This window comes from Notamacropus eugenii, chromosome 1, assembly GCF_028372415.1.
Source record: "Notamacropus eugenii isolate mMacEug1 chromosome 1, mMacEug1.pri_v2, whole genome shotgun sequence".
Lineage (NCBI taxonomy): Eukaryota > Metazoa > Chordata > Mammalia > Diprotodontia > Macropodidae > Notamacropus > Notamacropus eugenii.
The window spans coordinates 604,907,870-604,934,276 of NC_092872.1; the positions used below are offsets into that span (position 1 = coordinate 604,907,870).

General features: G+C 39.4%; 1 protein-coding gene and 1 long non-coding RNA gene across 7 annotated transcripts in view; one reads left to right on the forward strand and one right to left on the reverse strand.

Annotated features, from left to right (window-relative positions):
* Positions 1–26,407, reverse strand: part of ACOXL (acyl-CoA oxidase like) — a 572,636-nt gene that overhangs the window by 129,795 nt on the left and 416,434 nt on the right. For all 5 annotated transcript variants that reach the window (XM_072636271.1, XM_072636277.1, XM_072636298.1 and 2 more), the window contains exon 15: positions 21,033–21,144. In XM_072636271.1, coding sequence (XP_072492372.1) covers positions 21,033–21,144 — 112 coding nt within the window. The remainder of the gene's footprint in view (positions 1–21,032; positions 21,145–26,407) is intronic.
* LOC140521371 (uncharacterized) overlaps positions 1–26,407 on the forward strand; it is a 180,831-nt gene that overhangs the window by 85,153 nt on the left and 69,271 nt on the right. The window contains exon 1 of one of the 2 annotated variants that reach the window (XR_011972913.1): positions 21,140–25,464. The exons of the other annotated variant lie outside the window; for it this stretch is intronic. This is a non-coding gene — a long non-coding RNA (uncharacterized lncRNA). Of the gene's footprint in view, positions 1–21,139; positions 25,465–26,407 lie in introns of those variants that run through there. 2 annotated transcript variants of the gene reach the window in all.

The window sequence follows — 26,407 nt, forward strand, 5'->3', positions numbered from 1 at the left end:
TTTGCAGTCTCCCCTCCTCCCAGTCCCCAACGTGTGGAACATACTCTCTCCTTCCCTCTGCACCATCCCTGTTTTCCTTCAAGACATAGCCTCAAACATCATGTCCTTTTACAAGCCTTTCCTGATCTCCTCAAATGCTAGTGGCCTCCCTCCCTAGCTATCTTGTGTTTATTTGTTTCAGATTTATACTTACTCTATAATCTTCTTGAGAATAGGGATTGTTTGGTTCTTTATATGTGTACCATCAGAGCCTAGAACTATGCCCACAGTAGCACTTAGCAAATACTTATTAATGGTTGATCTATAATAGCCACATTCTTATTGGGACTTACAATTTACAAAGAATTTAACATATACTATCTCAATTGGTCCTCTCAACAACTCTTCATTGTAGCCATATAGGGCAAAGTATTATGCCCACTTTATGAATGAGCAAACTAACTCATAAAGCTTAAGTGACTCTCTCAAGATCACACTGTTAGTAAGTGGTACAGCTGGAATTCAAGCCATTCTTAACTAGTTTTAAAGATTTTTTTATTTAGTAGTTATTTTCTGCTATGCCCTACTTTCCAATAGAAGCCTCACTCACAAAAAAGAAAAACAGTTAAGCTATATGGTAACCATGCTGCCCATGCAACATTTGGTATTCACATCTCCCTATCCCCCTAATATGTGCCAGTTGCATGCACACACATCCCTCAACCTAAAAGTATACATATTGTCTCAATAGTTCCATGCTCTATGTTGCACTTTTCCTGCTGTCTTTGGAAACCAAGTTTTTCACAAAAGTGAATTTCACATATGACTTGTGAATACAACAGGTTCTGGGCTGGGTCCTGAGAGTGGCTCCAACCCTTTTCTGCTGAGTAAAGTTAATAGGTTTTCTGACAGCTATTTGCCTTTTTTTGCTTCCTCTTGGGTTTAGGATGCTGCGTAGCTGAAGTTGCCAAAGCTCTATGTCTAAATAACTGAAGCATTCCTGTGATGGAGGCCCAACAGGGAACAGAAATTGAATGAATTTGTATCATACTTTAAAAAGAATCATCTTTTATGTCCCAGGTGTAGTGTTGGTAGTAATTAACATTGCAAGAGTGCCTGAATTAGCTACTTCCCAATTTTGGTTATTAGACATCACATAAAAAGAATGGATATCTGACACTAGTACCAAAGTATATATGGGCAGCTAGGTGGTGCACTGAATAGACTGTAGGGCCTGGAGTTGGCAAGATTCCTCTTCCTGAGGCCAAATCTAGCCTCAGATACTTACTAGCTGTGTGACCCTGGGCATCTCACTTAACCCTCTTTGCCTCAGTTTCCTCATCTGTCAAATAACCTGGAGAAAGAAATGGCAAACCTCTCTAGTATCTTTGCCAAGAAAACCCCAAATGGGGTCACAAAGAGCTAAACAGGACACAAAAATGACTAAACAACAAAACCGAAACAACTAAACAGCAAAACCCAAAGTAATTACTAGCCTTCCCACTGAAGATAAATAAACTATGGTGACCTATGGAAATAGCTTCAAGGAGTCATTTGGATGTTTAATAGAACTAATCACGTTAGTTTTTGTTTTTTATTAGGGGAAGGGGAAGACTAAACTATTAATTATGTGAAAATGTTTTATTGATATCTTTTACTTTATACCAGTCACTCTCTGTTATATCTGTCCCCATACAGAAGTATCCCCTTGTAACAAAGAAAAATGTGACAACTCCTGCTACTCCCTCTTACTACTAATAGTAACAATTATAATAAAATCTAGTATTTGTATAATACTTTAAGGTTTGCCAAGTACTTTACAAATGTTGTATCATTTTATCCTTATAGCAATTTTGTGAGACAGGTGCTATTATTATGTCCAATTTACAGATGAGGAATCTAACTCCGAAAGAGGTTAGGTTAAATGACTTGCCTAGCATCAACCAGGTAATAAGTATTTGAAGCAGGATTTGAACTCAGGCTTTCCTGTTCCCAAACCCAAGACTATCCATTGAGTCACCTAGCTTGCCTGAGGCAAAACAAACAAATACAAAAATGTTTCTAAAAGAGTGTGTAATCCATAGTTCCATTTTTTTCTGCTAAAAGGGGATACCCAACTGGTGAACAACCAATAATTCTGTACAATAACTGAAACTCTAATATAATGTTTTGACAGTAAGGATTTTGTTTTGGAAACCAGTTGGAAGACTGGGACAAATGAGTGGCAATAGGAAGCCTTCTGGGATGAGAGGATAGAACCAGGTTTTAGAAGCTGCTCCAAATCTCATTTGATACCTTGTACCAAACATCTTGTCCTCTGGGTGAGAAAGCTCTCTATGTCAGGCACACCTGAAGAAAACATAGCCACTGTACCCCACTAAATGATAAATTTGGAATAAATGTCCATAATAATATAGTGGATTCAGTCTGGGACGGCAGAGGCCTTGACTCTTAATTGACCTGCCCTGGATACCTATTAGCTGTGTGATGGTAAGCAAGGCACTCTAGGCAGATCACAGTTTCTTCACTTTTGAAACATGGGTAATAATATTTGTACTACCTATCTCTCAAGACTGTTGTGAGGAAAGTGCCTTGTATGCATTAATTTAGCTCTATGTACATGTAAGTTATTAAAACTCAAAGCTTTACTTTAAAAGGCATTCCCATCACTTATAAAGTTAAGACTCAGTAGTTGCTAATTTACCTGATTTGTCAATAAAAACACCCTCCATGACCTAACATAGTATGAGGACCCCAGCGGAAATTTGGACTCTCAAGGATTAATTGAGATATTTTTCTCAGAAATGAAAAGAGCCTGAGACAATATGACTTTAGAGACAAAGTCAGCCTGAAGATCAGGGAAGACCTGTGTACAAGTCTTACTTTTGACATATACTGCCTGTGTGACCAGAATTAGGCAAGTCACTTAAACTGTCATGTCAATCAATAAACATTCATTAAGCTCCTATTTTGTGTCAGGCACTAGGCTAAGCATGGGAGATACAAAAAGAGGCAAAAGACATTCCCTGCTCTGAAGGAGCTTACAATCTAAGTTTCCCAAGTAATTCTCTATTAGAGATCAGTTTCCAATCTAGTGTATCCAAATTGGGATTTCCCCACACCAGTGAAATCATAGGAGGCTTGTGCCTTGATTCACAAAATGGAGACAGATGAAAATAATCAGTGCTAAGGCAAAAGGAGACTGAAAAGGAGACTGAAAAAAAAGTCTAAATAATACTGTGGGAAAAGGAGTTTCCCTACCATAGACCTGACTTTGAAGTCTGAAAAGGCTCATAAGGAACTGGTAAAACTTCTCTCAGTTTAAGTTTTGAGAATTCTAGACCAGAGGAGCCACAAGGATTAAGGGGTATGTCTGAAACTTCATTGTCTCTGTTGTAGGTCTCAAGGAGGCAGGAAGACTTGGGTTCAGAACACCCCTCGATACTTCCCTGGGTAGGTGATAGTGTCTCTTGGTGGCAGTTTCCTCTTCTGTGAAATGGGAACAATGATATTTTTAGTATTTCTCTTAAAGGGCTATGGTGAGATCAATTTGCTAATGTATATAAAGTGTCTTGCATACCTTAGAACACTATACAAATGTCAAGCGTTGCTAATGTCATCCTTGTTAATAAATATTTGTTAAACTAATTTTGACAGGTGTGGAACTTGAGACCCAGAGGAGTTATGTGACTTCAATTCAACAAACAAAAAATAAACGTCTACTGTGTGCCTGGCACCTTCCCCTCTATCAGGGACACAAAGACAAGTCCTTACCCTCAAGGAGCTTACATGCAACTACAAGAAATAGCACATACAAACATAAGTAACTATAATATTACACGATTTGTTCATGGCAGAGCCAGGACTGAAAACCTATTCTCTTGACTCCTGATCCAGAGAACATTCCAGCACCCCACACTACCTTCCCCATCTAGGTGGATTTATGTATTACAGGCAGAGGTTGTGCTGGAATCAGTTCAAATCAGTTGACAAGAGCTAACTGTTCATTTTTCAGTGTGAGAATTGATATCTCAAATAATGGCAAATCCTACAAGTCAGAGTTCAAATTGCTTTTTTGCAAATTGTCTAGACTTAAGAGAGTGAGGGAGAAATGTAAAAAATGCAGATTAGATTGAAAAGTGTGTTGTGCATATGCTCCTCTCCCCTCCCCCTCCCACCCCCCTAGTTTTAGAAGTTGGCCAGCACAGCACTGGTTACAACCTGATCAGTGGCTCTTACTGACAGTCACATGGATTGGGCCCAACAGACCTTATATTTGGATATGCACTGCTGCGCAGGAAGATGCAGAGAGTTTGGAGAAGCATGAAAGAAAGAACCACTTGATATGTAATATTGTTTATAATGACTGAACATGTTGGCCTTCCCTTTAAATGCACCACCACCTTTCAGCAGTTCTTATGACCATAGCCTTGACTTACTTTTTAACCACGTTATTTTTTTTGGAGAGGGGAGGGGAGTATCTTATATTGTCGTTGTGTGTTAAGTTTTCCTAGCTTAAAGAATTTTGAAAGAAAATCATGACAGACTGACTCCAGGTTTAACAGCTTTAAATAGCAAGAAGTAAGACTCTATACAAAGGTAATGAACAATTTAGCTTTTTGAAGACATACAGAGAGTTCCGTGTGCCTCTTGCTGTAAAAAAGGAACTTTTTATTATAATTATATTATTATTATTATATTGTATTATAATCAAGACTTTGTGATTATGGAAATATAGAAGCACGAGATTTATAGCACCAGAGGTACCCTTTCATGACTGATGGATAGCCAAGTGCTGTAACCCACAGAAAACAAAGACATAGAAAGAAGACCCCCCAGGGTAGTGGGTGGGTTCTCTGTGGGGGAACAATGAGAGAAAAGTCACAAGAATGGCACAGGATGAGAAAATGTGGATAGATTGTGATCTGAGCTGATGGAGGTAGTAACCACATCGATGAGATCATAGACTCATTGAAGCATTGAAGCATAAAGACACACTTAGCATAATGTACAAATATTTCATCAGCCAGGCTTTGGCTAGGCTTTCCTTGAACCTGGATTTACCTTACTTAATAAGTTAAACCCACTGTTGGGACTTTCATGAGGGTAGGTTACTATTGTAAAATCCTCTTACTAGTGTTGAAACAACTGTTTAAATTAAGTAACAGCCATGTCAGTTTCATAGATGAGTAAAGGTATATGGAGTTTTAGTAAGTGGCCATGAAAAGTATATGTGGGTTTGTATGTTATATTAATATATAATATTCTATCATATTGGCATATAACAAATATAGCATATAATAAAATCATACATAACATTATAAAATTCATATATAATATTACTATTTCCCCTTCTTTCCATCTGTTTAAATCTTAACCATAGTTCTTTCTTTTAAAAGGGCTGGGGAAGTACCTTACCAATTATTTCATCACTTGTGATGCCCAGCATAGAAACCTCCTCCAGCTATGCAAACCAGGAACTCATCTGTGACTTAAACTCTTAGAGCACTGCCAGGGACAGGGAAATGCTAAGTAACTTGTCCATGTTTACTGAACTAATATGTGTCAGAGGATAATATCAGCCCAAACCTTCTTGACTCCATGGCTACCTCCCCCATCCAAAATGTCCAAATATACCTAATGTCTTCAACAACGTATTTCAATACCAAGCTGAAATTTTTTTTCCTCATTGAAGCCTTCCAAGTTCATTCTAAATCACCATGTTCTCATCCCTCCTCTGGAATCCCATAATACTGACTTAATACTCATTAGGCTATTGAACCTTTAAAAATTGCTTGTTCCGTAATAGTGAATACTTATCCTTTCTAATCATTCATTTTTCATGTCTTTATGCCATATTTCTCAAATTAGATGGCAGATCTCTTGTATACAGGGCCTGTATATTTTACTTTGCATCTATCACTCACTCTGAGCTTAGAATAGTATATTGCTCATAGTGGGTGCTCACAATAAGTGCTGATTGAGAAGTTGTGTATGTTGGATTCCCAGTGCCTAGCACACAGTAGGTGCTCAACACATTTCAGCTGACTGATTAACCAACATCTACCACACATATCTATGCACCCACTCAGAATCAAAGGCAATTTGTAATTTGTATGCACTAGAATTTCACAATTCCTCACATATGAGACAAGACAAAACCAGGCAAGGTTTGAAATTGTGCCTGCTGATGGCTTTTCGGCATTATTCCAACTCATTACAAAATAAATATCCATGTGCCTTAGAGAGTAGAATTTTCTGATATAAAACTATATGCATTATGGAAAGTAATATTTGAATGTGTCCTTCATTTTCATTAGTCTCTGTGGCACCACTTCTCTTCTCCCAGTTCCCGCTCTGCTTACATAAAAATGGTAGCTTGGTAATAACTACTGAATGACTTCCAACCACTGTAATTCCCCTTTCCTGCTCAGGATCTCTACTCCCTACTCCATTCCTTTGCCTCCTTATCACCAAAGAAGAACCTGTTGCTTCCTGGGACACTAAATTGCTAGCCCTGCTTTTCACTTCTTACCTTGCCCTAGGGCAGATCCAGGGCAGCATATGCAGGCACAGACCTGGCACTGGGAATTCCCTTCTTCCTTTCCACTCTGGTTTTTCCTTCATTGCTAATCTTCATTTCATCCTCATGTCACCTGTCAGGCCACTATACAAAGCTTCGCCATAAGGGCCCAGCCTCATTTCCTATGATCACATACTCAGGAGAGTTAATTTGAGGCTGGCTTATCTTCTGAGATGTAGATGTGGTCCTTTATTGAGCCCTCAACTCACTATATCAGGAGAGCATCTCTGTCTTTCCCCACAGAGAAAAGAAGTAAAAGTAGAAAAGGGGTTTGTGTGGAGATGAGGTGAGAGAGGTGCAGAAAAGAAAATAAATCTCTCCCTCCCAGTCTATAATCCCTAATTCACAATTAAGGAAACTGAAGCAAATAGAGATTGAGTGACACAAGGTCACACAGGTAGTACATGTCTGAGGCCACATTTGAACTCAGGTCTTCCTGACTCCAGTCCCAGTGCTACACCCACTATGCCATTCACCTGCCTCCTATTTGGTATCCCTTGGTTCTATTGATCCAATATATCATACTGATGGACCAGCTCTATCAAGTTGTGTATGGAGGACAGGTATTTTTTTTTTATTTTATTTTTAATTTAGGAAATAAAACAAGCATTTCCATAACAATACAATTTTAAAAAAATGATTGCACATGAAATTACAAATCTGCTATGCACAACTTGTTATTTCTTTCAAATGTACAACAAAATTATCATACACATAGAGTCAGTATTCTTTAAGGACTAATTTTCTCTGGTGAGGGTTTATACATTGAACTGTGATTGTTTGTTGAATATAAGAAGGCATTTGATTCAGCACAGGAAAGTGCTATCTGAAAGGCTCCCCTCCAACAAAAGATTTCACATGCTTGTGTTGGAATTGTAGAAGATTCCTCAAAAGATGTCATAACCAAGATGGCTTTGTTATTGAGTAACCATATGATGACTAATATTGGCCAAGGTACAAAACAGAGAGATGTGCATTAAGAGTGTTTGTACTTCAGAGTAAAAATCACGTAAAGATGCCTTGTAGATGCTTATTGTTAGTCCTTAGTTCTGGAAGAGGACCAGTAACATCACTAGAGTGATTTCTTGACTTGCACATGAGCTGGATTTGAATGAGGCAGAGCAATGTAGAGCCATCAGGCTCATTCTCTCCTCTAGAATCATCATGGTCTGGTGGTAAGACAAAGGGTAAGATGACTGGTGATGGCCCACGATGCAGTGGGAGACTGAGTTTTCTAAATTAAATCCTTTCCCTGGTCTCAGTTTGTCTGAAGTCATGCCCATTCAATGTCTAAGGGCTAGGTAAAAAATGAGACAAAAGATGGCCCAATTTACCATCACAAAATCCTTACCAATCTGGGAGGGGAAGACCCTCTGACATTCTGGCCAGAAAAAAAACAACTGCTATTTACACTCATTGGAGCCATCAAAACTAAACAATGAACCACAGGGGCTTGAGCTGGGGTTATTAATGGTCTTTCCATGAGCGCCAGAGTGATTTGGGTTTGAAGACTTAGTCAAGTGGCTCCATTTAAAACACAATGGACTTCTTAAAAAGCCTGCGGTGATGGTCCTCCAGATGATCCTCTCTGAAGTTAGCATGGTGCTGATTACGTCTGGCTCTGGGACTTTGCAGAGCCTTCTGGACCAGATCCAAGATCATTTTTGATCATGGAGCAAACCAGATGTGGCAGATATAATTCTGCTATTTTAGCAGATAAAATTCTCAGAAAACTTAGGAAAAGCTTTTGACTCTAATTGGGAAATGTATGTGAAAAATCTATGAAACTACAAATTTCTATTCTATAATAGGCCAGGGAAGGAGAGAGAACCTGGTGACATGATGGTGATGACTATATATCTTTATAGATATATAGCATTTATATAGATCTTCAAAGTTTACAAAGCACTATAAATATTTCACTTGATCCTTACATCAGTCTAGGAGGTAGGTGCTATTATTATTCTCATTTTACAAATGAGGAAGTTGAGGTAGACAGAGGTTAAGGAACTTATGCTGGCTCAAACACCTAATAAGTATCTGGGCCAGACTTGAAATCAGGTCTTTCTAATTCCTGGACTAGGGCTCTATCACTTCATCACCTACCTGAATTGGGACAAAAGGTGGAAGCAGAAAATGTATCAGTGAATGCCGTTTTGGCGAGAGGGGAGGGGAGAAAATTTAAAACTTATGGAAGTGAATGTTGAAAACTAAAAATAAATAAACATTAAAAAAAGAAAGTGAATCAGATGGATCAATCCCTCAAAGAAGAAAAACAAAGGAGGGAAGTGGGAAGCCAACCAGGCATTGAGGCATATAGCATTGACTTACACCGCCAGGAGGCCTCCAAATCCCACAGCTTCCTGGTTCTCTGAAGCTCTAGTTCCTACTTTTTTTGCCCTTATCCCCAATTCCAGTGGAGGCCTTTCCCCAGATTAAGAAAGCTACCATTAGGACTCTCACATTCTCCCTATGCAATACTCCCTTCCCATTGTGTATTAAGTTGGGAATAGGAACAAGAGAGAAAGAAAAGCCTAGTCTAAAAGAAAGACTAGTGGTTTAAAAATGAGAAGAATTTGGTTTTAGCCTTGGCTCTGACACTAACAACTACATGACCTTGAGCAAGTCCTTTATCTGTCCCTCCATTTCCTTTGTCTCTAAAATAGTGGTGAGAGGTTAAAACAATCTTTAAGATCCTTTCCCATGCTAGAGTTTTACAGTTTGTTTGTATAAAATGTGAATCAAATGAATTCAAGTCAACAAACATTCATTAAGAATTTACTATGTGCCAGGCACTATACTAATCACTGAGGATACAAGAAGGACCAAACCTAGTCTGTGTCCTCAGAGAGTTCACAGTCTAATGGGAGAGACATGAAAACAAATTTATACATATAAGATATTCACAGGGCAAAGGGGAAGGTAATCTCCGAGGGGAGATTATAGGGGACTTGGGAAGACCTCTTGAAGATGGCAGAATTGGAGCTGAGCCTTGAAGAAAGCTAAGGAAGTCAGGAGACAGAGATTAGGAGGAGCGCATTCTAGGCAGAGGGGACAGCCAATGAAAAGGCACAGAATTGTGAGGGGTGTTAAAAATGAAGCAGGAAGGTCAGTACCCCTGGATTACAGAGTACGCAGATCAAGCAGCTAGGTAGTACAGTGTTCTGGGTCCAGAGTCTGGAAGACTCCTCTTCCTGAGTTCAAGTCTGGTCTCAGACACTTACTAATTCTGTGACCCTGGACTTGTCACTTAACCCTTTCTGCCTCATTTTCCCCATCTATAAAATGAGCTGGAGAAGGAAATGGCAAACCACTCCAGCATCTCTGTCAAGAAAACCCCAAATGGTATCACAGAGAATCAGATATGACTGAAAAATGGCTTAACAGGTTGTGAAAGACCATAAAAACCAAACAGAAGATTTCATATTTGATCCTAAAGGTATTAAGGAGCAAGTGAAGTACAGTTAGTATGGGGTAGGTAGTGACATAGTCAGGTCTGCATTTCAGGAAGATTAATTTGCTAGCTTAGCAGAGGATAGATTGGAATTGGTGGACACTGGAAGGAAGCAGATCCATCCAGCACACTATTGTCCAGGTGTGAGGGATGAGGACCTGTACTAGGATGACAATTGAGTGAGAAGAGAGAACAGAGTATATAGGAGAGATGTTGTAATGGTAGAAACAACAAGACTTGGCAATAGATTGGATATGAGAGTGAGGGTGGAAAGATAACTCTGGTGTTCCAAGTCTGAAGGAATAGGGATAATGGCGGGGCACTTGATCACAGGGAAGCACAGAAAAGGGGAACATTAAGTGTACAGAACCAGAGAAAAAGTGAATAGGAATTTAAAGAAAGAGAAACAAATTTAGGGAATGGGGAAAACAAATGGAAACATGGAACAAAGGGTGAATTTGAAAAAAAGATGGAAGAGGAATGGGAGAACATGAGAATTTGGTGCCCAACCCTCCACAAAAGCATTTAATTCCACCTCAAACTGACCTTTTATCTAATGGGTTGGGTCAGTGCCATATTATTCCTCTCTATTACCTTCCTCCCCTTAATAGTCTCTCTGCTCTGTGTCCTGGTGCTCTGAAACTTTTCCTTTCCCTCTCCAAGGAGGTAGTCTATTTCTGGATAAGAAATTAACGTATTAGTTAACCATTAATCATTATAGTTATAGTATACTTGGAATGGGAAATCTGCACACATCTCTCATAGAACTTGTTTCTGAATTTTCTTTCCTCCCCCAAGGCATAACTGAAGTTGTCAGAACACGAGTAAATATGATCTTGGCAAAAGGTTTCTATAATTGAGTATATTACTTCCTAATTTTCCCTCTCCTCTCCCTCCCTTCTGCTATGTCAAGTAAAATGCTCTGTTTTTCATCACGTAGACTTTCAAAATAGAAAAAATATTATCTGACGATTCTTTCTCTTTCAGCTTCGAGTATTCATTTAACTTTACCCAAATAAAAGCAGTTCTGATCATAATCACTATCAGACACTCAACTAAAACAAACAAAATAACTGCTGTCCTCTCCCCCTTTTTTTCTCAACAGCTTCCTCATTTTACAAACCCTGTGGGCTGGTGGAGGGGTCAAAGAAGGAAAAAGCAAAACGTATTGAAATAGATTTTACAGACTCTAAAGGTATGCCTTTAGAGGAAGGTCAGCCAGAAAACTCTCATTTCAATAATGTGATCTTTAAGTTTAGCTGTGCACTGTGGTTACTGCATCTGCCTGCCCTTGTGGACTGGCTAAAGCTGACAGAAGACAGAGAGTAATGTCTTTTTCACATATGAAAGAAATTAGACCCCATGATAATTGTTTCCTAAAACTCTCTGGTCCCTCAGATGGTGTACAGGACATAGAACAGGTGAGGAAACATACTCAAAGCTCTGAATGTTAACTTCTTCCAGGAATGAGTGGAAAGCTTGCATAGGATAGGAGCACTGAATGTTTTCAACATACAAAACCAAGATAAGAACAACAATGATAATAATGTTAACTAACATGGACACATCACGTTAAGGTTTGCAAAGTGCTTCATAATCTCACTTTATCTTCACAACAACCCTGGGCGACAGGTGTTAGTATTATCCTCATTTATAGATGGGGAACTGAAGCAGCCTCACTTAAGTGACTTGCCCAGGGTCATGCAGCTAGTAAGTGTCTGAGGCCATATTTAAACTCAGGTCTTCCTGACTCCAAGTCCATTGTTTTACCCACTGCTGCCAATCAACGTGTTCAATACATCTTTCGAGTGGGGTCAGTGAAAAAACTACAAGGATGTAAACCACTGACCCCAATGTCTCTTTGCTTCCCAGGGATACTGAATTCTTCCTTATTATAGTCAACCACAAGGGCCTGTGGACAGGGCTTGAGATGGGATGGAATAGTGCTCCAGTTTCTTAAAATGAGTTTGCAGAATCATGGAGTAGGAAGGATCTTCAGAGGTTGTACCTGGTTGAGAATTCCCCTAAAATAACTGCAACAAGACTTTATCCACTCTTCTCTAGTCAGGGGGAACCTACTACCTCCTGAGGTAACCCATTCTTCTTCTGGACAGATCTGATTGTTAGAAAATTTACATGACATTAAGCCTACTTTCTATCTTTGTAACTTTCACCTGGTTCTGCAAGGGTGACTCTTTCTGCCCTCTGGAACCATAAAGAAAAAAAAAGAAGATAGTCCTGCTTCCCCATGAGAGTTCTTCATTTAGTCTCATGCCCATTCTTTTCGGTCATTAAAAGGAGTCCTGAGACCCTGAGCTTGTCAGGATGGTTTAATGAAGGATGTGCGTAGCATGCTCTCACACTCGGCATCTGCTGGGACCATTGTCAGAGAGTGAACTTGGGGTTGAGTGGACCAATAGTCAGCCAAGAGTGTGAGAAGATGGAAGCCACTCTCAAACATCCTCCTCAGGTCCTCCCTCTCCCCCCTCCCCAACCATGTCTCCACTTCTTTTTCTTTCTCCAGTTCACCTCTAGAGCACAGATTAATAATATTATATTTATACAGTGTTTACTCTCATCATCTTTTTTGATCCTCTTAACAACCTTGGAAGGCAGACCATTCCCTAAGGCACAGAGGAATTCAATTTGTGGCAAGTCAAGTTGAATATGTGAAGAATGAAAACGCAAAGCCTTTAGTGGACAACAACCCTGTAGGAAGCAAAGTTTTTATCCTTTGCTTAGGTCTCAGAGAGTGGATAGAATGCTGGATGTGGCATCAGGAATATATGACTTCAAATTCTGCCTCATGGACTTACTAGCTGTGTGACTCTGGACAAATTACAATCTCTCTGAGTCTCAGTTTTCTCATTTGAAAATTGAGAAGATTGGACTCAATGACCTTTTAGGTCACTTCCAAATCTAAATCTCCGATCCTATGACTTTTCCTAGTTTGATATGTAAAGAACCATGTAAATTTAGCATATGTTAGTCTGGAATTGACCAAAGGACTATGAATGTGTATACATGTATATCCTGTGTATGATATGTAAATCATGCAGTGTATCAATAAACACATATATATGTACATGCTAAGCATCCACTTTGGGTATAACATTGTTTTATGCTCAGAGGAAAAAGGGTAAGTAACAGATCCAAAGTATAAAAATGGTCCCTACAATCAAGGAGTCTATCATTCAGTTTTAGAAATAAAACACAAATTTACAAAAAGTGAAATGAATATCATTAGAAGTGATTATTATCTTGTGTGATATTTATGTGGCTTCACAGTATTTGAATGGTTTCTTTCTGACTGCTTGAAATATTTTCTCTTTGAGCTGTGGCTTCTGGAATTTGGTCCCTGCTCCCTTCAATTTGAGGTGTTATTTGAAACTTGTTTGGAGGGGAATATTGGAAGAGTTTGGCTGAGTTGTTGCCTTGACTTTGACACCTTGACTCCTCCCCCTTAATTACATACTTTTAAAGAGACAATTTGTACATAACAGAAATTCAGCCTTCACGTACAATTCTCTCTGTGCATTTTATATAGAAATGTTCATCTTGACATTTGACAAGTTTATAATAAAATTTTTAAAAAGGAAATGACATCAATGTGGCTAAACTCTTTGAGAAGACTAGATATATACCCCCACTTCCTTTCCTCTTAACTAACTCTATAGTCCAGCTTCTGACTTCATCATTCAACCAAAATTGCACTTTTCAAAGTTACCATTTCTTGATGGCCAAATCCAAAAGTTTTTTTTTTCAGTCTCTACCCTTCTTGACTTGTCTGTAGGCTTTGATACAATTAATCACCCTCTTCTCCTTAATACTCTCCTCTCTTTAGGTTTTTGTGATATTACTCTTTCTTGGTTCTTCTCCTACCTATCTGATTACTCTTTCTCAGCCTCTTTTGTTGGATCTTCATTCAGGTCAGGCCCACTAACCCAGGGTGTCCCACAGAGCTCTGTCCTGGACTCTCTTCTCTTTTCCATCTATATAATTTCACTTAGTGATTTCATAAGCTCTCATAGATTCCTTTATCATTTCTATGTTGATGATTTTCAAAGCTACTTATCCAGCCCTAATTTCTCTGCTGACCTCCAGTGCTGCATTTGAACATCTCAAATTGGATGTCCCGTAGACATCTTAAACTCAACTGTCCAAAACTGAATTCATTATTTTCCCCCACCCCAAACATCCCCCCTTTTCCAAACTCCCTATTACTGTTGAGGGTACTAACATTCTTCAAGTTCTTCAGGTTTATCACCTAGGCATTATCCACGACTCCATACTATCTCTGACGCCTGGTGTCCAACCTGTTCTATAGCCTGTCAATGTTACCTTCATAATCTCTGATTGTCACCATCCAGGGGTAGGCCCTCATCACCTCATTCCTGAATTATTACAATAACCTTCTGGTTTGTGTCTCTGCCACATGTCTCCCTACTCCAATCCATCATCTTCTCACTGTCAAAGTGACCTTTCTAAAGTCCAGGTCTGACCATGTTACCCCCTTACTTAATAAACTTCAGTGGCTCCCTGTCATCTCTAGGATCAAATACAATATACTCTATTTGGCCTCCCAAACCCTTTTCCTTTCCACTCTTCTTAGACCTTAATTCCACCCACATTCTCTACAATCCAGTGACACCAACCTTCTCACTGTTTCTCAAACAAGGCACTTGTATTGTTAATGTATTTTTGCTTAATTTGAATATTTTCCCCACCTATTAATAGGTCCATGTGATCTGCTTAAATCACTTAAATGCCTAAGTCATATGTAGTAGGAGCAGCTTGCTGAATGGGTGGAACAGGAAGGGTGGAGCAGAACAGGCAGGAAGTTAGTGAGAGAGGTTGGGGTGGAGGAGAGAGAATGCAGGCCAGCAGACACAGCAAGGCTCCTGAGTATTTGCTTGTGGGAAGGCCCCAGTGAGGGTGGGGGAGGCTTGGAAATGGTTTTGTCCCCTGTAATGCTAATATGTATTGACTTCTTGGTTACAATGGCTGATTTGGCTTTCTAGTGTTGGGATTTGGCTTTCTGGTATCTGAATAAATGTTTTTCTTCTGCCTTCTGTATGAAGAGTCTGTAATATTTGTCTGTGCTGTGAATGTTGCCTTGGCAATGCAGCACTCCATCTCTTGATTTTTGACATTTTCCCCAGTTGTCCTTTATGCCTTATAGAAATTTTTCCCTTCTGATTTCTACCTTCTATCTTCCTTCAAGTCCCCGTGAAAATCTTACCTTCTATAGGAAGCCCTCACTAATCCATCTTATTTCTAGTTCCTTGCCTCTGTGAACTATTTCCAATTTATCCTATTGGTACATTGCTGTTTGCATGTTGTCTCTTCCATTAGATTGGGAATACCTCTAGGGCAGGGGTTGTTCTTTTGCCCTTCTTTAAATACATAGAGTTTACCACAGTGCCTAGTGTGTAGTAGGAACTTAATAAAGGTTTGTTGACTATTGTCTGTAGTATGTGCATCACAGAGATAATGTATGTTAAAGTGATTTGTAAACCTGAACATGCTACATAAACATGTGGATTTATAAAAGGACCATGGGATAGTTTGGGATGAGAAGGCTTTTAAGAGGAAGAATTGTAGCCAAGAATTGAATGATGAGGAGAAAGATTTGGACTAGTGGAGAGAAGGGGAAAGAGCATTATTAAAAGAGAAAATGCTAATTTACTAGAGTCTAATACACTCTCTCACACACACTTTTCCTGGGGCATTGCCAAAGCTCAGTGTGCCTTCAGATAATTTTTGAGAATCCCACGGCTGTTATCTAATTGAAATGGTTATTATAACCTCTAGTATCTGATTAAATGACTGTAATCCAATACCTTCTTTTCTCTGAGGGGCATATACTATCACAGAATTGTTGAGCTAAAAGAGAATTTAGATATCTTTTAAAATACACCCCCCCCTCACTTTATAGATAAGGAAAATCATCCAGAGAATTTAAGTGACTCCAGTAGAAAGAGAACTGAATAAGGTCTGAATTAGGGGATCTTGATTGTAGCAAAGTCTTTCTGTGATTAACTTGTTATGTAACCTTAATCTCTTTAGATCTCAGTTTCCTTGTTTATAAAATAAGGCAGGTGTACTAGGTGAGCTCTAGCTTTAACATTCTCTGTGTAGTGAGTACCCTTGGATCCTGTTACCCCCAGCCAGGCTTGTTACATTGCCCCCTCAGGATTCCAGGGTACCCTGAAAGGTTTATAAAGAGTCTCTTGCCTCTGCCATTGGCTCAAGCCCCTGATGGCTATGGTCCTCTCATTTTATGAGCTGGTGTTATTAGCCCCGTTCCATTTAACCACTTAATATCAGGTAGCTTTTACAAAGGGATATTTCCTTCAAAGATATGGCAAGAAAACATACAAGCATTTCCCTCAGCACTTCCGGGGCATGTCCTCCAGCCACCACCTTGGCATCTGGGCGAGTAGAATCAAAATTTAGTTCAGTTCATTGGTCCTACCAAATCCAAATCTAGATGTGGCATGATTACCAGGTGAGTATTTCCACTCAGGACCCAAAGGTCACTTCCAAATATTGTTCCTTCCTCCTAGGAGCATTGATACTACACTAAAAACAAAAAATAAATTACAAAGCATAAAACCCAGTCAGGACTATGACTCCGAGATTCCTGTGGTTCACTTTCCTGACTATGTTCTGAGATTTCACTCCCTGCACCTAGAACAGAAAAGAATGAAAAAAATGGTCCAGGAAAGAGGCCGATTTCTGGGACCATATGGCCTTGGAGGGGAATAAGGCTCTGAGGTTTCCCCCCATAGCAGTCATGCTTTGAAAGATAGTCACCAAACTCTTCCAGAGAGGAATGAAGCAAGGAGGCAGAAGCTGATTCAGGCTTCTTGAAGATGCCAACAGTTCTGGTTTACACAGTCAGTCCCAAAGGGTCCTTCCTGAACTCGTGATTATCTTCCTGGAACCAATTACAAAAGGTCCAGGCAGGCTCCATGGTCTCTCTATAGCCCCGCCCTCACACCTCATCACTTCTCTCCTAGAAGTTACTTCCCCACCATCATCTTCCATGGGGACATAAACTGATGGGATCTGCACATATGCCAAAACCCATAGAAAGGGAAAAGACATTATTTGGGGTCCTTATCTGACTATTCCTTGGGTGAGAATTGAGACTTCCACTTCAAATAAAAGAAGACAGACAGAACTTTAAGAAAAAAAAGCAGACAACTTCAGATATTACTAGGTGAAAAGGATTGGAAGAAGGAATTAACAGGAATTAAATATTTCCAAGAATCAAGGACAAAAGAGACATGAAGAGCCACAGAGCCAGGCCAGGGGTAACCCTCAGCACTACTGGAAAGGAAACAAAACCAGGTCTTGTGCCTTTTTGCCCACTGTTTCTTCCTAACAGTTCAGGTTCTGGCTATCCTCCTCTGTCTAAGGCTGCTTTCAAGAAAGGACCTTCCCTCAGCCATCACTTCTCTGTGAACATATCTCATTGTCATCTCTCCCAAAGGTATGTCATTTCAAACTTTGCTTTATCGTGTTAGAAAAGGATGTGTGCCCTGTTCAGCAAATGGGTAGGGGTTTATTGTGTTAGACAGTCTCCTCCCCCAACTTCCTTTCTCTCCTTTCTCCTATCCATCCCCCTTTCTTTCCCTCCTTCTTTCTACCCACAAAAACAAAGTTTCAGATCTGAGACTTCATGAGCTATCATCTGCCTGTAGTTCTAAAAGACCATTAGACTGACACATTATCACCATTTCTTGCGAGTTTAATGTGCATGTGCACTGGTCATATAATCAGTCAATAAGTATTTACTAGGCACTCACCCTTTGCTAGGCACTGTGCTAAGTGTTAGGGATACACAGAAAGGCACAAAAAGTTCTTGTGACCATAAAGAGAAGAACATCCTCCTGGCAGCAAGCAGAGATATACCCAGCACAAGCAAGCAGCACTCTGCCAAAGGGCACCGACACATGGGAAGCACATGCGCAGTTTCCCTAAGGGGCTTCAGAGACCTCAGGCTTCTTCATTCAGGGTCTTCTATTTGTCTTATATGGGTCTCCCTCTGTCCCTCCCTCCCTGGGATGTCCCTCTCCTCCTCCTGTAGACTCTGTACTAGACTCTTTGTGGGATGTGCTGCTACTGCCCCTTCCCTTCACACTAACCTACATGTCCTTTTGCACCAGGCAATGAATTCCAAACTACAGTTCTTTTCTAACAAGCATAACTGGGGACACTGACTTTAGCAAAGTCTAGGGAAAAGAACTTAAATGAATGCTATATATACTCTAACGAAAAGTGTCAAGCAGGGCAAGTAATTCCTTGTTCAATAATATTTTTTCTCCCTACTTTCTGAATTTTAATTTCATTTGTTTAGAATCTGCCGAAATGTCACCACTAAATGACCTTCACTGAGGTTAACAAGAACTTTCTTTTAAAAATACAAATACCTCTGAGGATATGAGGTGTGTGCATGTGTGTGTGCACGCACGCACTCGTGTGCACGTGCACATGTACATGCACACATGCACATATACTATGTGTATTTGACAGGCTAGGGAGGACACAGAAGAGGAGTTGGTAATTTTTGGAACAGCTATAACATTTTCCTGGTAGATCAGGTCTGAGTGAGCTACCAATCAGAAATGCCTCCTCCTCATATTTCTGCTAGACTGCAGATCAGTGTTCTAAGTGAGAACAGTCCTAGGGACTGCTCAGCTAAATCCACGCTAACCTGACTCATTACTTTGCACGAAGTTAATGCTTAGTAAAATATTGCAAATGAATAAATGAATGAATTCTGGGCATATTCCTTCTTTTATATTACTTGACCCTGGGGACTCAAAATGTTAGTCTTTTTAACGCAGATAGAATATGCCTAATAAAGACAAAATTATAATTAGTATATGCAAATATGCAAATATTATGTGCAGCTAGGTGGCAAAGCAGATAAAGCACCTGGGCTGAAGTCAGGAACACTCGTCTTCCTGAGTTCAAATTTGACTTTAGACACTTCCTAGATGTGTGTCCCTGGGCAAGTCACTTAACCCTGTTTGTCTCAGTTTCCTCATCTGTAAAATGAGCTGGAGAAGGAAATGGCAAACCACTCCAGTATCTTTGCCAAGAAAACCCCACATGGGGTCATGAAGAGTTGGACACAACTGAAAAATGACTCAGCAAGGTCATTAATTGATTTTGTCAAAACCCAAAGTTAGGGAGAACAATCTTATGGGGGGTAGTCAGTTCCACAGGAATAACGAATGCTATGGCAACAATAACAGTTGACATCTACAGACAACTTTTAGGTTTGCAAGGTGCTCTGAATACACAAGGATCATAGGCTGAGAGAAAGAAAGAACCTTGAGGAGGCTATCTAATCCAGTACCTCATCTACAGATGTAACCCCCTGTTTCAGAGGCATACCACACATAGACTATATCTGATGCTCCTGTAATTTTAAGAGCTTTAACAGAACGTTGAGAGAGTAGTTTGTCAGTGGAGAAAATGGTTTTAAGTCTAGTATTTTCCTGTATGGATTCAAGGAGAAAGGTATGTGTTTTATGTATGAGACTCTATGAAGAATCTGTGGAAAAGACAGGAAGGAGGTGAGGAGAGACTTCTTCCTTGTGGGAAGTTTAGCTGTGGAAACTTTAAAAAAAAATTCAATGAAAAGTCTCGGATTAACAGTCAAGTACAGCATATTTTGGAAGGACTCTTTCCAGGGTTTACTAAAGAGAAGATATAGAAATAAGAAGAACTAATCTTGAGAAGAAATTGAGAGATATTAAAATGACTTTAATCAGTATCCAAGAGAACTGACCAGTATTAGATTGAGTTTCCATGTGACTGAAGAAAAGTCAACTATTTTATTTAGGGTTTATGAAGACTCAGGCTATGTTATTCGTCACAGCCAAAATGTGAGAAATAGTTATCTATACCTCTATGTTTTGTCATTTGCTAAATATATATATTCACCAATTTTATATTATTTATTTAAAGATAGATAAGAATAATTCTCTTTGGGAAAGAATTTTCTCTTTCATTAAATAGTTGTTATTTAATGAGGTGAAGGAATTGGCCTCTTTAATAAGAGATATGTTTATTAATGAGAAAAAAATTATTACAACCTGCCCCTAAATCACCATAAACCCCAAGAAGATAAAATTAATTAAATAATAGCAAAGAATCAAGGGGTAGGCTGAGGAGAAATGACATACATATGATTATGGTTCAGTCTATCCTAACCTTCTACAAAGATGAAGAAACTGAACCCCAAAGAATTCAAATGACTTGACAAGGACCATACATAAAATAAGTGGAAGAGCCATGATTTGAACTCAGATCCTCTGGGCTCTAGATCTAGCATTCTTTCCACTGCACTGGCATTCTTTCATTTGATCCTCATACCAGTCCTATGAGGTAGGTATCCTGATATTATTATCCACTTTATAATAAGCATCTTGAGGCTCAAGAGAGATTAAATTATTTGCCCATAGTCACACAGTAACTAATATGCCAATTGGCAATTGACAAGAGTTTCATGACATGGTAGAGTTCGGTTATGATAAAGTAATGTGACTGTGACAAGATGGGGCAGTGCTACATGGAGGTATACCTTTAGGTCAACTATATTGTAGATTACATTGAAGGGACCTTAGAGGATTTTTTAGCCTCTAAGGTGTAGTGACTTTCCCCAGGTCATACAAGCAAAAGGTAGAAGAATTGGGATCTGAACTAAGGTTCTTTGACTCTATCAATTCAGCTCACTTTCCACAGTCCCACAATAGGATGACACAATAGGAGATGAGATGAAAAGCATATTTTTCAGGGGAGGGTCTCTGCCTTCTGAATATCTAAGACATAAAATCAACAAGAGTCATATGCTACATGTCAGTCTGTTTTCAAATGTGCCCAAGAAATACAAGAAAAACGCTGCCATGGAACAGGTTACTCACATCTTATCATGGTTAGTAGTTTATATTCCACATATAAACCAAAAAGAAAAATGATATAGTGCATGGTTACCTTATAGTAGATTCTGGCTGCCAATCCTCGTTGAAGAACTCTTTCTCGAAAATTCACTGCTTTGAGTAGGAAGGTCAGATTACCAATAGCATCCATGTTAAATGCCAAAAAACTAAAAGAAAAATACAATAATCAAATGTTATTCATTGTGTTGAATAAACAGGTTTTGTGAATACTAGAAGGATTTATGATTTCATCATTGTGGGGGAAAGTTCCAGTGTGAGACCTTTCTCCAATACATATTAGAATTGATCTCTAACCTAGCAGGTAAGATCTAGGGAATTGTTTGAGGCACATAGAGCCTAAGTGATTTGTTCAAGAGACACAAAGCTACTAAGTGCAGATGGAGGATATGAATACAGGTCTTCCTTCCTATAAGCTCAGTACTCTATCTACTATGTCATCCTGCTTCTGTAAATCAACTTCATTAGAAAAAACAAAGAGTTTTAAATTGAAGCAAGGTTATCATAGATATATTAGATATATTAGAAAGGATTTTAGATAGATATATTAGGAATTAGATAGGATATATTAGAAGGATTAGATAGATATATTAGAAAGGATTTTTCAACTGTAAAGTTAGATACTAAACACATGGAATGGATTTTCTAAGAGACTCTATGTCTTTAGTGGAGGTAAGTTCACAGTCCTTCCTGGTGACAGAGGAAATGGATTTGATGTTCTCTTGAGATCCCATGCTTTCTAGTTAAACATTCACTGTTTTACCTCCTGACAATACAGTAAGGCATGATAACTAAGTAGCTACTTAGATCTAGTGAACTATAGATTGGGACTTTACAATCTCTTTATACTCTAGAGTATGTTGCAGTTTCTCGGAGATGTTCCCCTGCTGGAAGAACCATTGTTGGAACTATAAGAGTGTAGATAGAGGATATCTACTCCAAGTCACCTTATTTTACAGAAGGAGAAACACAAGCCCAGAAAGGTGAAACTGACTTGCCCAAGGTCATATAGTGAATTAGAGGCAAAGTCTAGGTCAGAACCCAGGTTTTTTTGCACCCTGGCTTCAATATGGATAGAAACAAGTTTCAGTTCAAACTTAGGTGCTGGCTTCGAGACAGTACCTATATCCACACTCAGTGATGTGACTGCTTACAGAAATGCCAATCATTAGAAATCACTAAGGCAGATGCAGGGCTAATATATACTAAGGAGTTTCTATGACTCTTGGCTCAGAAGTAGCCCATTGCTAGGGAATGGTTAGAATGACTCTGTGAAGTTCAGGATAGGGAAAGCAGTGTTAGAACTGCAGAAATCTTCAGGAGGGAAGCTACTTGCAGGAACGGTGGTAGGATTGAAGTTGGAATAAAATGAAATTGCAGGGGAGGGGAGGCAATACATAAATTAGAGCAGAACTTCTACTATTAGCCTTTGAAGGGGCAAGGTAGGCCTATGGTCTGCATCTTGTACCCCTATCATGAGTTTGAATGATTTTTTCAGTGTGTTTACTTTTTCTGCCATTGAACTGACCCACTTTTGTCAATATACAGATATATAGTAAGAGTATTATCAGAATTGGCTATATTTATAGGCAGAGCAGGTGGCTTCCTTTTGAGCATCATTTCAGAGGCACCAGGACAATCTTTCCTATTCTGCCCAAACACATACACTCTTGTCTTTTATTCACTGGTGCCTGAAATCTCTCTAATAGAGGAGGTAAATGGCTTCATTCCAAAAAGAGAGATAAAACTTAAAAGGTGAATGATCCTAGAAGAGATTAAACCTCGCTTTAAAGTCACATAAAACTAAACATAGCTGCCATTCTAACTTTTCCTGAAAGTAAGCTTTGGTAGAAGAAAACAGCATGTGGGCACCTGAAGGTGGGTAGGAACATTATAGAAAGGACAAGAGAGGAGGTAGGCGACACCAAAGATAAACTCTACCTACTTCCAATTTTCACCCAGGGCTATCTCTGAGTAGAAAATTAGATACTCATGGGCAAATGGGGAAATATATAGATGCAGATAATTCAATTAAATTCAATAATATTGGAATAACTACTACATGTAAGTCACTGCATTATTAAGAGGGAATAGAGTACACTGATGAAGACTACATGGTGCCTTTCCTTAAAGAGCTTAATTTCCAGTAATAATAATTATATTAACAACATTTTTATAGCACTTTAGATTTTTGTCTCCCTACAACCTTCCTATGAAATAGGTAATACAAATACAGCTCCTTGCAGGCAGAAATTGTCTATTTTGACTTCATATCCTAAGAGGGTAGTGTCCCAGGCCAAGCCTCACTTGGTCATTGTTTGGATTCCGATGGCTCAGAGGAAGTGTAAATAGCAACTGTTTCTGTTTTGGCCAGAAACCCTAAGGGTCTTCCCCTCCCAGATAAATTTAATGTTTTTTGACAACGTAAAAAAGACCATTCTTTGACTCATTTTTACCTAGCTTTAACCGCTAGATGAGGGTTGTCTCAGACAAACTAAGACCTGAGAAAGACCTTAGCTCAAAAAGCCTGAGGCCTCCCACTGCATCCTGGATTATCCTGATCTAAATCTGGCCACTGGACCCAGATGGCTCCAGAGGAAAGGGTGAGGCTGGTAACTGCATACCTTCCCTCACTTATATCACTTACAAGTCGTGACATCACCTTCCTGATGTCATGCTCCTCTTTGAGAACAAAGGACATACAACAACAAAGATGCCTTGAATATAATATGTATGTGATAAATATATATTTAATCAAATTGAATTATCTCCATTTTTCAAATGAGGAAATGAGGCTCAGAGAGTTTAAAGGACTAGCCTACAGTCACATAGCTGATAAGGTGAGATTTGAACAAAAGTTTCTTGTCTTCAAGTCTAACACTAGGCTAGAGGGTGACATTTGCGAATAACAATAATGCAAAGGTAGAGAGTTATCAAGGTGCATGAGTCATGTAAGCAAAGCACTGCATGAGTTCGGAGGGAAGAAGAATTCAGCTATAGACCTAGGGGCAGTGCATGTTACAGCTTGCTACCTCTCTGTAGGCATCTTCCTGTTAGCCCCTTATGTGTGACTTCCTGGACAGATTCAGGTGATCTGCCCATCCTTAACAATAACCATACCGACCAATGGCATTTGGCCAAAGGACGTACGTCATGAAATAAAAACAAAAACAAGGACAGGCGGAATTTCTTGGCTTATAGTTAATAATAATAATAAGACCTAACATTTATATAACGCTTACCATGTGCCAGGCACTGTGCTAAGTGCTTTACAGTTATTATCTCATTTGATTCTCACCTCAACCCTGGGAGGCAGGAGCTGCTATAATAATCTCCATTTTACAAGATGAAGAAACTGAGGTAAATAGAGGTTAAGTGACTTGCCCAGGGTCACATAGCTAGTAAGTGTCTGAAGCTAGATTTGAATAAAGGCTTCCTGACTCCAGGCCTGGCACTTTATCTATTGTACCCCCTATAGAAATACTGAAATAGTAAAATCCTAATATGTGAGATATATTTAAAATATAAATCAACAAGAGACCAACCAATGAGGACCCAGTCCTAGGAGCATGTGCAAACATGGAGGCTTGGGGAGTCTTCTTCAAGAATGTACACAGGAAGGACTCTGCTCCCCTGTGTAGAGTACTTGGCTCAGAGATCTCTGTCTCCCTCCTGGGCCTCAGGAAAACCTCTCAAGGCTTGAGAAGAAGTGGGCTTAATAAACAATACGCTATTAGGATATATAAAAGGAAGAGAGAGTGGGTCTTAAAAACACTAACCAAGGCTGAGATGAATAGCCTAGAACCACAGTATTTACAGCTTCAACATTGTTGTTAGCATGTCAAATCTATTTTGGAAAACTATTTTAGCCAGTAAACAGACTGTTCCTTCTCCTTCAACCCCACCCCCAAGTATGTGTGTACCTTGAACGAATATATACACAGTTTCTCCTACCCATTTCCTCTAATTTAGATGAGCCTGGTGATGATGAAAGGGAAAAAAAGGGCCCCGTGATTCAAGAGGAGGGGGCAAACAGAAGAAAAGACAAAGAGTAAGGGAATTTACTGCCTTGTCCTACTCTGAGAAAAAAGAAGAATGATCTGGTTAGGAAGGCAGTGAGTTCCTTCTTATCAGAGGGCCTGAAGCAAAGGGGAGATGACCATTTGTTGAGTCTGATTTAGATGCAATTCTTTGGAGAGGTATGGGTGGGACTAAACGGCTGCTGAAGTCCCTTCCAACTCTGTGATTGTGTAATTAAAGGACTCTCTAGGAGCAACCTCATCTCAGAAACTATCTGACTGTGCTACAAAGCATGAAGACAGACAGAGAATACTCCCGCCGTGATAATCCCTCCTTGCTGAAAAATGAAGGAACCCATGGGACCGGGCAAGAGAAACAAGAACATAAGTACCTGGGGATCTGCATGCTTCTTTGCACTTAATCAAGGATTTCTATTTTGAGGCAGCTAGGTCAGTCAACTAGCATTTATCAAAGCGCCTACTATGTGCCATGCACTGTACTAAGTCCTAGGGCTATAAAGAAGGGCAAAAGATAGTTCCTATTATCAAAAATCTCACAGCCTACTGAGAGAGACAACATGCAAACTCTGTGGTTCAAGTGGATAGAGTGTGGAGTCAGGAAGACCTGAGTTCAAATCCAGCCCCAGCTGTGTGACTAGCTATGTGATGTTGGCCAAATCACTTAACCTCGATCTGCTTCAGTTTCCTCATCTATAAGACAGGGATCATATCTACCTTCCAGGGCTGTTGTGAAGATAAAATGAGATCATATCTGTAAAATACTTTACAAACATTTAAGCACTATATAAATCCTAAATATTATTTTTATTATTTTGTCTCTGTTAAACAAAATTTAATATATTATCGGGAACTGTGCAATTACAAGTATAGAATTGGCCTCAGTTTATTTGGGGTTGGGGTGGGAAGGAGAAAGCATAAATTTGTCCCAGATTTCCTCTGTGCCTTGCTACAAAGAAAGTGAGGAAATCCCCCAAAACATACCTGAGATGACAAGGTACCACAAGGACAATACCAGGAATGGAGTACAGTATATGGGGTAGTCCTTGTCAGGCTCCCCAAATAAATAAGCCATTTCCAGACAGAAATTGACAGTCTTGGTATAGAAAAGACAAATTAAAAGGAAGAATATTTGGGATCTAGTTTGGAAACAAATTTGGCCCAGAGGATGGAATTAATAATTCAGCCAGGAAAAAAAAAGACAGCCTGGAATTAATTTAGTTCAAATTTTGCATCAAATCCAGGGGATACCTCAGTAGTTGCACTAGTAAAGACTGACTATCCACAGCATTTTACTCAAACATACATGTAAGGAGAACTAACCTCATCCTCCTCAGGGCTGAGCTGGAACTGTTCCATCTGATTCACTTGAAAC